General features: G+C 45.3%; 1 protein-coding gene across 1 annotated transcript; it reads right to left on the reverse strand.

The window, feature by feature from the left end:
- Positions 1 to 10,291: 10,291 nt before the first annotated feature.
- Positions 10,292 to 13,676, reverse strand: LOC311181615 (large ribosomal subunit protein uL23-like; the record flags this gene model as incomplete). The annotated part of the gene is made up of 3 exons (XM_084250061.1): positions 10,292 to 10,666; positions 12,739 to 12,813; positions 13,608 to 13,676. The coding sequence occupies 3 exons, from the start codon at positions 13,674 to 13,676 to the stop codon at positions 10,292 to 10,294; spliced, it is 519 nt and encodes a 172-aa protein (XP_084106187.1).
- Positions 13,677 to 14,914: the final 1,238 nt, after the last annotated feature.

Here is a 14,914-nt window from a genome sequence, read left to right on the forward strand (position 1 = left end):
CTAAGATTTGCTGCACTACTGGAGCTGCCACTGGCCTGTTCCTCTATCTTCAAAGCCAGTAACGTTGGGCATTGAGATTCTCATGCTCCCAAAGCTCTGGTTATTCCTTTCTGCCTCCTGATTTCTCTTCCAAGGACCCTGTGATTCCCTTGGGCCCACCAGGCTAGTCTTGGATAATCTCCCTATTTTTTTTAATACCTTTCTTTTTTATTATTTATTTTTATAGCATTGTTCATTTTATTTTTTTTTTTTTTGCTCATGATGTGCTTTTGATTTATTGAACTGATTCTGTATCCAGATGTAAAACAGATTTTTTCTTTTTTATTTTTTTTTATTTTTATTTTTTTAAATAAATTTTATTGTTATATTCCCCATACAATTGCAGCCCCCCCATTCTGACCCCTATCCCTCCCCTCCCGCCCCCCTAAAAGTGTCTCTGGTTCATAGTTTTTTGTTGATTTTGATTTTCACTATCTTATAGTTATTCATTTTCCTGGTCCCTTATTTAAGTTTTCTAGATTCCTGCTATGAGTGAGACCATCCGGTATTTTTCTTTTTCTTTTTGGCTTATTTCGCTGAGCATTATCCCTTCCAGCGCCATCCATGTTGCTGCAAATTGCATGTGTTTATCTTTTTTGAATGCTGAGTAATATTCCATGGTATATATGTACCACATCTTCTTGATCCAGTCATCTATTTTTGGGCATTTGGGTTGTTTCCAAAGCTTAGCTATTGTAAACAGTGCTGCTATAAACATAGGGGTGCAGGTGTTCTTTGGAATTGATGTTTCTGTGTCCTTTGGGTAAATACCTAGGAGTGGAATTGCTGGGTCATATGGAAGCTCTATGTTTAGTAGGTCCAGAAATCTCCACACAGCTTTCCACAGTGGTTGGACCAGTTTGCACTCCCACCAACAGTGCAGAAGAGTTCCTTTTTCTCCACACCCTCGCCAACATTTGTTGTTGCTAGTTTTTTTAATATGTGCCATTCTCACTGGTGTAAGATGGTATCTCATGGTAGTTTTGATTTGCATTTCCCTGATGACAAGTGATGTTGAACATTTTTTCATATGCCTGTTGGCCATTTGCATTTCCTCTTCAGAGAAGTTTCTTTTAAGCTCTTCTGCCCATTTTTTGACTGGATTATTTTCTTTGTTGTTGTTGAGTCTCATCAGCTCTTTGCAGATTTTTGTGATCAGTCCTTTATCATTAGTGTTGGGTGCAAAAATGTTCTCCCAGTTGGTGGGGTTTCTCTTTGTTTTTGTTATTGTCTCTTTTGCTGTGCAAAAGCTCTTTAATTTGATGTAGTCCCAGCTGTTGATCTTTGCCTTCACTATCACTGCTTTGGGTGATGTGTCTGTAAAGATGTCTTTGATGTGCAAATCACGTAGTGTTTCGCCTATATTTCCTTCTATATATTTTATGGTTTCAGGTCTTATGTCTAGTTCTTTAATCCATTTTGAGTTGATTTTTGTGTATGGTGTGAGGTGGTGGTCAAGCTTCATTCTTTTGCATGTAGCGACCCAGTTTTCCCAGCACCATTTATTGAACAAACTTTCTTTGCTCCAATGCATATTCTTTGCTCCTTTGTCAAAGATTAGTTGACCATAAATCTGTGGGTTTACTTCTGGATTTTCTATTCGATTCCATTGGTCTGTATGTCTGTTCTTGTTCCAATACCATGCAGTTTTGATGATTATGGCTTTGTAGTATAGTTTGAAGTCTGGGAGTCTGATGCCTCCATTCCCTTCTTTTTTTTTCAGGAGAGCTTTGGCTATTCGGGGTTTTTTGTGATTCCATATGAATTTCATCAATAATTGTTCTATTTCTTTGAAGAATGACATTGAAATTTTGATTGGAATAGCATTGAATCTGTATATTGCTTTTGGAAGGATGGCCATTTTAATAATGTTTATTCTTCCAATCCATGAGCAGGGGATGTCTCTCCATTTCTTTGTGTCTTCTTCTATTTCTTTTAACAGTGTTTTATAGTTTTCTTTGTATAGGTCCTTTACCTCTTTTGTTAGATTTATTCCCAAATATTTGATTTTTTTTGTTTCAATAACAAAAGGGATGGTCTTTTTGATTTCTTCTTCTTCAGATTTATTGTTTGTGTATAGGAAGGCTACTGACTTTTGCGTGTTGATTTTGTATCCTGCCACTTTACTGAACTGATTGATGAGTTGAATTAGCTTTTCTGTGGAGTTTTTGGGGTTCTCTATATATAATATCATATCGTCTGCAAATAGTGATAGTTTGACTTCTTCTTTTCCTATTTGGATTCCTTGGATGTCTTTCTCTTGTCTTATTGCCCTGGCTAGGACTTCCAGTATTATATTGAAAAGGAGTGGTGAGAGTGGACATCCTTGTCTTGTTCCAGATCTTAATGGAATTGCTTTCAGCTTTTCACCATTGAGAATGATACTGGCTGTTGGCTTGTCATAGATGGCCTTTATGATGTTGAGGTATGTTCCTTGTATCCCAAGAATTTCAAGGGCTTTTATCATGAATGGGTGTTGCACTTTGTCGAAAGCTTTCTCAGCATCTATTGATATTATCATATGGTTTTTATATTTCTTTTTGTTGATGTGTTGGATAACGTTGATTGATTTTCGGATGTTAAACCATCCTTGTGCCCCTGGAATGAATCCAACTTGGTCGTGGTGAATTATCTTATGGATACATTGTTGGATTCTGATAGCTAAAATTTTATTGAGGATTTTTGCATCAGTGTTCATTAGGGAGATTGGCCTGTAGTTTTCCTTTTTTGTGTTGTCCTTGTTCGGTTTTGGTATTAGTGTAATGTTGGCTTCATAAAACGTGTTTGGTATTGTCCCTTCCTTCTCAATTTTTTGGAAGAGTTTGTGAAGGATAGGCACTAATTCGTCTCTGAATGTTTGGTAGAATTCATTTGTAAATCCATCAGGTCCTGGGCTTTTGTTTTTGGGGAGGTTTTTTATTACCATTTCAATTTCGCTAATTGTAATTGGTCTGTTTAGGTGTTCTATTTCTTCTTTATCTAGCTTTGGGTGATTGTAGAGTTGTAGGAATTTGTCCATCTCCTCTAGATTGTTGAACTTGTTTCCATATAACTGTTCATAGTAGTTACTGATTATTCTTTTGATTTCTGCTGTGTCCGTTGTGATTTCTCCTCTTTCATTGATGATCCTGTTTATTTGTGCTTTCTCCCTTTTTTCCTTTGTGAGCCTGGCTAGGGGTTTGTCTATTTTATTGATTTTTTCAAAGAACCAGCTCTTGGTTTCATTGATCTTTTGGATTGTTTTTTTAGTTTCAATTTCATTTATTTCTGCTTTGGTTTTTATTATTTCTTTTCTTCTACTGGTTTTGGGGTTTTTTTGTTGTTCTTTTTCTAGATCTTTGAGCTTCGAGATTAGGTTGTTTCTTTGCGTTCTTTCTTGTTTCTTGATGTGAGCTTCTATTGCTATATATTTTCCTCTTATTACTGCTTTTGCTGCATCCCATACATTTAGGATATTGGTGTCCTCCTTGTCGTTCAATTCAAAAAATTTTTTAATTTCTTCTTTGATCTCCTCATTAGTCCAATGGTCTTCCAGTAGTGTGTTTTTTAATCTCCATGAGGTAGGAAAGTTCCTTGCCTTCTTTTTATGGTTTATTTCTAGTTTGATGCCTTCATGGTCAGAAAAGATGGTTGATATGATTTCAATCTTGGTGTATCTGTTGATGTTTGTCTTGTGCCCCAGTATGTGATCGATCCTGGAGAATGATCCGTGTGCGCTTGAGAAAAATGTGTACTCCGTTTTTTTGGGGTTTAGTGTTCTATAGATGTCTGTTAAGCCCAATTGCTCTAGGTCCTTATTTAGAGCTTTAGTTTCTTTACTTATTTTTTGTCTTGTTGATCTATCCATTGTTGATAGTGGTGTGTTGAAGTCTCCCACTACGTATGTGTTTTCTCTGATGTCTGTTTTCAGAGAGGACAACAGTTGTCTGATATATTTTGGTGCTCCTTCGTTTGGTGAGTATATGTTAATGAGTGTTATTTCTTCTTGAAGTATTGTCCCCTTGATCATAATGTAGTGGCCCTTGGGGTCTCTTTTTATCTTTTTGAGTTTGAAATCTGTTTTATCTGATATAAGTATAGCTGTTCCTGCTTTCTTTTTTGGTCCATTTGCTTGTAGGATTGTTTTCCATCCTTTAACTTTGAGCCTATTTTTATCTTTTGTAGCTAAATGTGTTTCCTGGAGACAGCAAAAGGTTGGGTTTTGTTTCTTAATCCAGGCTGCAACTCTGTGTCTTTTTATTGAAGAGTTTAGTCCATTTACATTCAGAGTTATTATTGATATGTTAACATCTGTATTTGCCATTGTGTTTGTCTTTCCTTTGATTTTATTTATTTATTCTTTTAATAACTTTTTTTTTTGGCCTTCTTTCATTGTTATTCGTCCCTCTGAGGTTCTGGCTTTAGGACTCCTTGTAGTATTTTTTGGAGTGGGGGTTTAGTTGCAATGAAATTCCGGAGTTTCTGTTTGTCTGGGAAGGTCCATATTCTTTCTTCAAAGAGGAAGGAGAGCTTTGCGGGATAGAGTATTCTTGGTTGGCATCTGTTTTCTTGGAGTCTGTTGACTATGTCCCTCCACTCTCTCCTTGCCCGTAGTGTTTCTTCGGAGAAGTCTGATGTCAGCCTGATTGGTTTTCCTTTGAATGTTATCTGTTTCTTCCCTCTTGCCAGCTTCATTATTTTTTCCTTGTCCTGGATTCTTGGGAGCTTTACTATTATGTGTCTTGCTGTATTTTTCCTTTCGTCGTGGAAGTTTGGTGTTCTTCTTGCTTCTTGTATATCAATTTTCAGCTCCTTCTTCACATTTGGGAAGTTCTCTTCAATTATCTCTTTGAATATTTTCTCTGTTCCTACATCTCTCTCCTCTCCTTCTGGTATTCCTATAACTCTTATATTTCCTTTCCTCATGGAGTCAGATAGTTCCCGAAGTCTTTCTTCGTTCTTTTTCCTTCGTACTTCTCTTTCCTTTTCTGTTTTGGTTCTTTTTATTTCTATGTCTTCAAGATTACTTATTCGTTCTTCCATTTCATCTATTCTGCTTTCATTGCTTTTCCCAGAATTCTTTAGTTCTTCCATTAATTCTTTGATCTCCTGCATTTCTTTTACTTCCCTCTTTAGGGACTCAATTTCTTTCTTCTGACCATTGTTTTCCCTCTCTAGGGACTCAATTGCATTCTTCTGATCGTTGATTATTTTTCCCTTATCATTGTTTTCCTTTATGACTTCTGTTAGTTTTTTAATCACGGCAATTTTAAATTCTCTTTCTGGAAGGCTCAGAAATTCTTCCAAGTTATTGTCTTTGCAATCTGGGGGCTGGCTTTCTTTTTGTGTTGTGCTTTTTCTCTGGAGAGTTGCTAGGTTGCGTGTGGTTCTTCTCTTCCCTACTGTCTGTTTTCTAATTTGCCGTATGCGTTGGGACACTGTGTAGTTGGGACTGGCCGGCATCTTGGGTGGGCTTCTCTGTTCCCCTCTGGTTCTTCCAGGAGTCATCTGTCAGTTTCAAGCAGTCTTTACTGGAGAAAGGTCCCTGTTCTAAAATGCCGATGTAGGGACACACTCCCCTGTGCGCCTGGTCTGCCCCGGCGGTGGGTTCCTGCTCCCCTCTGGGCTTGGACTGCAGGCCAGAGGGGGTCTGGCGTGGGCGAACTTCCCCCGCTCACCTCTGGCTCCTGAGGAAGCCTTCTGCAGGTAGTCTTTACTGAAGAAATGTCCCTGTTCTAAAATGGTGATGTGGGACACACTCCCTGCGTGTCTGGTCTCAGGCACACTCTTCTGCGCACCTGGTCTGCCCCGGCTGTGGGTGCTCGCTCTCCCTGTGGGCTCAGACTACTTGTTCGGAGGGGGCCCGGTGTGGGCAAACTCCCCAGCTGGCCACTAGCTCCTTCAGGAGCCTCTGCTGGCTTCAAGTCGCTAGGTGGTGCCAGAGATCTCTCCTAGAGCCCTTGGGGAGCTGATTTTCCACCCCGTGGGACAGGGAGCAGAGCGGGGATGGTAGGGTACACCTCAACGGCTTTGGGGTGCTGTGTCTGCCTTGTGCCCCACCGTCGTGGGGAACCCACGCCCCTAATTTCGTGCCCCGGGTCTCTGTTCCAAAGCCCTCAGTTCCAGGACGCGGGCTGTAGCCCAGATCAGTGGGGCGGGAATGGCGCCTTTTGAATCCTGCTCCCCTGCCTGGGCGCCTTGTTCCTGCTCACTCAGGATGGGCCTCCGCCGTCTCCCCCTAATTTCGTGCCCGGGTCTCAGTTCCAAAGCCCTCAGTTCCAGGATGCGGGCTGTAGCCCAGATCAGTGGCGCGGGAATGGCGCCTTTTGAGTCCAGCTCCCTTGCCTGGGCGCCTTGTTCCTGCTCACTCAGGGAGGGCCTCCGCAGTCTTCCCCTAATTTCGTGCCCCGGGTCTCAGTTCCAAAGCCCTCAGTTCCAGGACGCAGGCTGTAGCCCAGATCAGTGGCGCGGGAATGGCGCCTTTTGAATCCAGCTCCCTTGCCTGGGCGCCTTGTTCCTGCTCACTCAGGGAGGGCCTCCGCAGTCTCCCCCTAATTTCGTGCCCCGGGTCTCAGTTCCAAAGCCCTCAGTTCCAGGACGCGGGCTGTAGCCCAGATCAGTGGCGCGGGAATGGCGCCTTTTGAATCCCGCTCCCCTGCCTGGGCGCCTTGTTCCTGCTCACTCAGGGAGGGCCTCCGCCGTCTCCCCCTAATTTTGTGCCCCGGGTCTCAGTTCCAAAGCCCTCAGTTCCAGGACGCAGGCTGTAGCCCAGATCAGTGGCGCGGGAATGGCGCCTTTTGAATCCAGCTCCCTTGCCTGGGCGCCTTGTTCCTGCTCACTCAGGGAGGGCCTCCGCCGTCTCCCCGCAAGCCTAGGTCGCAGGCGTGGGGACCTGGGCAGCTGCGATCCGGTCCGGATCCGCGCCGCTTTCCGCACGCAACCTTACCGGGCGGCCAGGGCTGTGTGCTGGTGCTGGTCTCCTCCTGGGGGGCGTGGCTCTCTTTAATGGCGCCTGGAGCTCACCTCCGTGGTGGATCCTGCAGGGTTCGCCTCTCCCGTTCACGGGGTGTGGTGGCTGCAATAGTTCCTTTCCACTCACAGTCCCACTTGCTGCGTCCGTTTTTCTTGTTGGCCGTTTTGGTTTGTTGTTTCCCTCCTTTCTGCCGGTCGGAGAGTGCCGACTTTGTGGGCGGGGGAGGGGAGCAGGGTTCTGCGCTTCCCTCCCTTCTCGTCCTCTTTTATGGCAACTTTCTTCTTAGGGCAGTTTGCTGGAGTCGTCCGTTTATCTTCCGTGTCCCAGTTCTCACTGGGACCTGCCGCTTTTCCTCCCTATTAACTTTTTTTTAATGGGAGATCTTACTCGCAGCGTCTCCTCGCCGCCATGTTGCTCCGCCCCCCCCGCATTGTTCATTTTAAAACAATATTTGCTTCCCCCACCCCCTCAGGTGTAGTCCCCATAGAGTTTCCTTCACCAGTGCACCCCTGCACCATCACCTCAGTCCCCTGTGCTCCTCCAATTTCCCTATTTTAAGGACAGCTGATACGCAACCTCAGTTCTAGCTATAACCTACCTTACATTCCTTAATGGCATGAAACATAACATATTCACAGATTCTTGGGACTGGGATATGGATATCTTTGGATGGGGGTTACCCTGTCGATCACATTTTTTTAAAAAAACTTTTGTTTGGAAAGGTAAAAAAAAACATTAAAGCTAGCAAGTTGACCATAGAACTGAAGCAAACAGCAAATGAGGGGGAGCGAGGGGGGCAAAACAGAGGAGGGACGAACATAAGGAAATATGGTGATGATTCATGGGTGATAGGGTGGCAAGAGAAATATGGGAACTACAGCGATGTAAGAAAAATAAATTTAATTTAAGAAAAAAAAATTTTGTTGGGAAGATTGAAAGAAAGAAAAATGTTGTTGGGAAGATTGAAAGGCAAGTGGGGTAGACCCACTGTCTAGTGAAGGTGGCAGGCGTTAGTGGGTGTCAGTGCCCACTCTGATGCTATCTGCTCCTTAAAGGGGAAAATAAACAATTTCAAGAGGAAATTGCAACCTGCCACAGGAAAGGTGTAGTGTGGCAGCTGAGAATCTGGGTTCACGAAGTTAAATGAACAAGAGAGGTCACATTTCTCTATTTCCTTCAAAATTGACTTTAACCTAGGACCTCCCCGGTGGTGCAGCGGTTGAGCGCTGGGTTGCGAAGCTGCCCGCAGCCTCTGCAGCGCCGGTTTGATCCCCGGCTGCTCCCCGGCCACCAGAGGAGGGTCCCACATGGCGCGCAGACCTCTCCTGCCGCCTGCTGCTCCCCTCAGCAGTGTACTTCATCAGTCTGCCTGTTCTGCTCCCCGCTCTGGCTCTGGTGAATTCTCTCACCCTCCCGCTCTTCTGACTGTACCCAGTGCTTGTATAAATAAATAAATAAATCTTTGAAAAAAAAAATTGACTTTAACCTAACTACAAGTTCCTAGTCTTGGCAGGAAACCCAATTTATGTTATTACAAAGTTCCTCCTTCCCACAGAATCAGGGGCAGTCCTCTGGACAGCCAGTCATCAGTATCATCACCACGCTAGTACATAGCACTGAGCTAAGTACTTATAGGTACAAACACATTTAATCCTCACAATTGGAGTTCTTGTCTTGAGACAAGTAGCACTAACACCCCCATTTTACAATGAAGATATTGAGGCCCAGAGAGGTTCAGTAAACTGCTCAAGGTCACACAGCTTCAGGCCTTGATGGTTGTGACTGAGGTCCTCCTTGTCAGAACTCAGAGGGGTCACTTGAAGGTTTTTTCTGTTTCAATGCCACATATGGGGTATGGACATTGTTGCTGAGACAGGGCACCCTGGTGCTTGTGTCCTAGACTCTCTTGGGACACCACACAGCCACCAGCCCAGGCCTTACCGCTACCTCAGTGCAGCCCTGTCCCCTATCCTATTCTCTCCCTGTTGTTTTTTAATCTCAATGAATTCTGTCTCTTACTCTTTTTAGTTACCATTTCAAATATTTACCATAATCTCTTCAACCAATGGCAGGAACACACAGCCAAGAGGATACTTTTATCTTTATCCTCATTGTACAAAACTCTCCCATGTAGGTAACACATAAGAACCCAGCTACTTTTGCCCATCTTGGTACCAGAATATTTAAGGGAGAACAACACCCCTATTACACTCTCAAGAAATTATCCTGTCATGCAAGGAAGTGTGTGCCTGACAGATACATACATTGCATGGAGAGAACCTGCAAAGACTATCCCCAAACTCTGCTTGATCCTCTGAGGAGACTTTTAGGAGGTAAGAGAACAGGCAGATTTTGAACCAATTTTTTAAAAATGGAAAAAGAGGCAGATTCCAAAACCGACAGACCTGAACCTTGGCAAAATTTTCTGAAAAGGTTATTAAACAAACAATTTGTACGCTTTTAGCAGAGGAAATAGCCTCATTTCCTTCACTAATAGGGTCACCAGACTGGAGGATCCGCAGAACATTATACTGTGGATTGAAACATGGAGCTTAATGAGGACTCTCATTACATCCTCAAGCTCAAGGTGGAGAAATGGCAGCCACATGACATGGTAACCCAGTTAGGTGGTGTTATAGACGGAATGTTTGTGTCCTCCCAAAATTACGTTGAAGCCCTAAACCCTTTGACAGTGATTAGGTTTAGGTGAAGTCATGAGGGGGGCTGTCATGATGGATTAGGAAGGGGAAGACACACCAGAACTTCCTCTCTCTCTACCATGAGGGGACAGTGGGAAGGCAAGCCAGGAAGACAGTTCTCACAAGAACCCAATCCTGTTGGCACCCTGATTTGGGACTTCTAGTCTCTTGAACCATGAGAATTTAAAATTTCTGTTGTCATAACCACCTGGTCTATGACATATATATATATATATATATAGTTTCAGATATACAGTATCTCACTTCAATAAGTGTATGGTCTGTGGTATTTTGTAATAGCAGCCTGAGTTACTACAGATGGATTTGTAACTGGTTCAACAGAAAGTTCTGGAAAAGAGTTTATAAGCAAAATTCCTACCAGGGAGCTGGAAGGGGTCAGGCTTGACCTATTGATATATACAGGGTATCTCTGGCCTGGCCCTAGCCAGTTCAAAATTTATTCCCAGTTTTATTGAGATATACACACACTGTAGAAGTTTAAGGCAACCAGCGTAATGACCTGGCTTATGTATATTATGACCATTCAACATTTTTTTATAGTGAAAAAATTTATATTTAGAATTCGTGAGCTGTACTCAGTTTAGATGATCCCAGTTTTGTTGGCAACACCCAAAGCATCATCATAGTCACAAGCCAATGGAACATACGCCTTCTTCTCGCCACCAGGTCTGATCAGGGTGTTGACCTTGGCCACATCAATGTCATAGAACATCTTCACAGCCTGTGTCATCTGGTGCTTGCTGGCCTTGACATCCACCATGAACACAGGTGTGTTGTCTTCTCTTTTCCTCATGGCTGACTTGGTGGGCAGGGGCAAGTTGGTGATGGCACAGTGGTCGTTTGTTTCTTCTTCAATACCTGTTTGGGTTGCCTTCAGAGCCAGTGTTTTGGGACAGAGGAAGGTGGGTGATGTGTGGATCTTTTTTGTTTTGTTCTTTTTGGTATCTATGGGTGCCTTTCAGCACCCAGACATAGATATGTGGATTTTATTTTATTTATTTTTTTTGGTGTCTATGGGTGACTTTCTTGGTCTTCAAGGCTGCTGCTGAGGCTCCGACTTTGGGAGGGGCAGGACCTTTCTTCTTTGCTTTTGTTGCCATCTTTCTAAAAAGGGTGCACTCAACATTCAATTACTTGTTTGCAGGATGATGCAGAAGGCAACTGATGCAAATAAAGCTTGCCTGGAGCCAGTGGTGCGAGGCTGCTTCCAGGTCAGGTAACTGAATCCCAGCACAGTGCCTGGCTCCTGCGTGGTCCACATGCAGACCCATCATAACGACTTAGTGTCATGCCTTGTGACTTTTGCCTTTGAACTCATTACTTCTGCCTAGAATGACCAGTTCCTTTGTCTATTTGAGAAACACCTACTCATTCTTTCATCTTTCATTCACATGTCATCCTTACTGGTCTGCATTCTGGTTGAACTGGAGAGTTGTTGAGTTTTGTATTTCTCACAATTGCTTTTACATGTGTTTACAAATGGTCTCTCCTGCCATCCGCTAGGCTCCCGAGGGGCAGAGACTGCCTTGGTCATATTTATAGCAGCACCTAGCACAGTGCCTGGCACACCATAGGTGCTTAATGTACACTTTTAGAAGGGATAGAGAGAAGGAGGAATAACAAATCAGGTTCACTATTGACTATCTCTTGCCATATGAGATGTTTTAACAATCTAGTGCTGCTACCTGGTGATGGGCATACCTGCAATCATTATTTCCTCATGCACATGCAGTCTCTGGCTCTGAAACAAGGCAGGAATGTGTGTGCAGAAACAGGGAAGGGGCAGACAATTTGCTAACTCGTGGAGTCGGTAATGGGTCACCTGCTTGACTCCAGGTCTGCTTAACATCTCAGGATGTTTTAAGTGGTTTGGCTGCTGGTAAAATTCTCCAAAATGTGCTTTTTTAGAGAAAAACACCCAATCATCCAACAACAAAACAAATCAACCTCCACCCCTGCCCTTTAATTTTTAAATCCATGTGTATTCTTTGGGAAAATTCAATCCATATGTTTCTCAACCTTTTATATGTTGAAATGTTTCCTAGGGAGTATTTTACTTCCCAGAACCTCAGAATCTTCCCCCACATTCCTCTCCCCACCTCTGCATCCCCCATACCCTGCGCCCCAGCCACCCAACACTCTAGAAACAGGAATTCACATTCCAGCAAGAGCAAACTTGGGGGGAACGCTAAGGCTATATCCTGAGAAGTCTGAATGGCTCTAAGTCACTGAGATGCCTTGGGGGGAGGGGGGTGTCCCTTCAGGCCTCCAAGTCTGTCACCTCTGAGCTTCATGCCACGTCAGACAGACTGGACACCCTCATGTGTGTGCATGTGTGCACCACTCTTGAGCGCTGCTTTTGGAGCAGTGGACACGGCTTGTGTGAGTTAATGTCTCTTTATGCACTTGGTACCGCCCTCTAGGCAGCACAAAGGCTTTTATGAAACCATATGGGATTCATATTTTGTTGGGAGCCTGGGGCATGGCAATGTGGGTCTCAAGCCAGCACTGCCTGCTCCTGAGGGGGGCTGTCCGAGGAGGCCACTTAGGGACAGGCGAGTGGAGAGGGGGCACGTGCAGAGCCACAGGCAGAAGAGCAGGCTGCACGGGGACCTCTAGCCAGGGGCTCTGTGGTGGAAGTGATAATAATTATTAGTGCCTGACATTTGTGTTGCCGCTTTGCTTGGAGCCCAAACACTTGGATTTGGAGTCTTTGTCCTAGCTGTGTAACCTTGGTCAAATCACCTAACCTCTCTGAGCCTCAATTTATTCATTTGTGAAACGGGGCAATAACACCCCCTGCTCACGGGCCAGCAGTGAGTCTGATGAGATGCCAGCGGACACTCATGGACCATGGCTGTGAAGCGGTAACAGCTGTTGGCTGTTGGGAAGTTGCTGGCTCATCTCACTTGATGCTCGGGTCTTAGGCTCAAGAGCCTTCCCCTGCCCAAGGGTGACAAACCAATGTTCGTCTTTCCATATTTTTCTTCTATAAAGGAAAGTGGGTGTTGTCGTCCTCTGGCTTACCCTACTGACTTTGCTGCTCTCCGTTGCCAGCAGTAGCTCAGGATTCAGGATGCCTGGGGTCTCCTGGGACTTGTCCTAAGGGAAGAAAAGGAAAGGGGTGCCTTTGAGTGCTTCTGGGGAGTCTTGGCAGCAAGGTCAATAGACAGGGAAGGAGTCACCTCCCCGAGTGCTGTAAGACCTAAGACAGGCCCACTGGGTTCACCATCCACAGTGGTCCCGAGTCCCTTCCTGCTCTGGAGAGCACTCAGCAGCAGAAACCTTTATGGGGAGTGGGAGACAGGCACAGCAGTTGTGGGGGGCCCACACTGAGGTTACACCGTGGCCACCCAGGATATGGTGGTTTGAAGCAGGAGTCCCACCATGCCAGTGGAGGTGGAGCAAGCACTGCTCCTTCTGTGACCTTCATATCATTTGACCTTGTTATTTTAAGGCTCCCATGAGCCTTGATACTGAGGCTCTTGTGCAATGAAAGTGTGAGTCACCAGGATGGGCCAGCTCCTCAGCATGGTGACGAGGCATGACGAGGCCTGCCAGACCTCCTGCACTATCCTCATCCTGCCCTTTACAGCCTGACCTCTGCCCCTCTGTCCTCATGTTCTCCACCTACTTTTCTCCCCACCCTACCCGCCCCCACCCAGTGCCCTTGTCTCCTGACCACCACTACACCAATGAATCTTTCTCCTCAAGGCCAGCTGAATGTTGTTGGATAGCATGTATAAAAAAATGAACATATAGAGGAGAGGGTACAAGACTCATACAGGATTCCCCAAAACTCAAACTGACACCCAAAACCAAGAATCCAGCACCAATTGCATTCTGTTCTTCTCTTTCTTGGGTTTCTGTGGGAGGGATGATGGCTACACACACACCCTCACAAAGCCTGTGTCCACAGCACACTCATCTTGGCAGGGGTGCACAGGGCAGAAGTTGCCCGGCATGCATCTGTGGCTAGGGCCTGTCTACCCATCTTGGAAGCCTCAGTTTCACAAGCTGCACTGAGCAGCGCTGGCCACACCAGGTTATGGTTCCCCGCGCTTCTGAGGTGCCTCTTTTTTGAGCAGAACGAACATCTGACAAAGCTGAGGGCCGTGCAAGCCTCCTGTGGAGATGTCTGCGGGTGCCAGGGGCTTTGTTGCACATTAGGAACACTTGGGCAGCTTTGATGACTAAAGCCCTGACCGCACCCTGCAGCAGCTGTGTTGGAATGCTGGGGAGGGGAGGCACCCCAGCATCAGTAGTCCTTAAAATGCTCCAGGTGGCTCCAACGTGCGACCAAGTTTGAAAAAGTTGATCCCAGAAAAAAGATAAAACTTGCAAGTTCACCACAGATCTGAGGCATCCGGTGGGGGGTGGGGGTGGGAGAGAGGTCAGAACAGGGAGGGAAGAGCACAGGGGACTGTGGTGATGGTTCATGGGTGCCGTAGTGGTGGGAGAACTGTGGGGACTACACCTGAGGGGAGAAATCAAATACTGTCCAAAAATTAACAATGATGTAAGAAAATAAATATAAATGTTAAAAAAAGAAATAAGTGATCCAGGGAACTTTCAAGATGTTCCCATACCCCAGCCTTAACCCAGGCTGAGGAAATGACACTCTCTGGGGGTGTCTGGGCAGCTTTTCACTGTTTGATTTTGAGCTTTGTCTTGGTTTGATTTCCAGGTGACCCCAACGTGCATCAGGAGTGAGAATCTCTGCTGGAGCCCAAAGTTCTCCACCCATGAGGAATGTGCAGCCCAGAGAAGCCATGGTGCCTGCCTGAGGACACATACCACATGCCGGGACCAGGCCGCAAATCCAGCTCCAGGGTCCTGAATCTTAGGCCAACACTCCCATACCACACAGGGCAGATGGAGCACATGGAGATTCCCCTAGTCTCTCACTTCACAGTTTGGGTGTAGGGTTGGCACATTTTTTGGTAAAGATTTATTTATTTATGCATACAAGAACTGGGGTATAGGCCAGAGTTGTGGGGGGTGAGAGGATTCACCAGAGACAGAGTGGGGAACAGAACAGGCAGATTGACTGAAATACACTGCTGAGGGAGCAGCGGGTGAGTCAGGAGAGGTCTGCTGTGCCATGTGGGTAGCTCCCTGGCCGGCAATTGAACTTGTGCTGCAGAGGCTGTGGACAGCTTCATAGGTTGTGTCTTAACCCGTTGCGCCACCAGGGAGGCCT

Source organism: Talpa europaea (genome assembly GCF_964194135.1).
Source record: "Talpa europaea genome assembly, chromosome: 12".
In the NCBI taxonomy this organism is placed as follows: domain Eukaryota; kingdom Metazoa; phylum Chordata; class Mammalia; order Eulipotyphla; family Talpidae; genus Talpa; species Talpa europaea.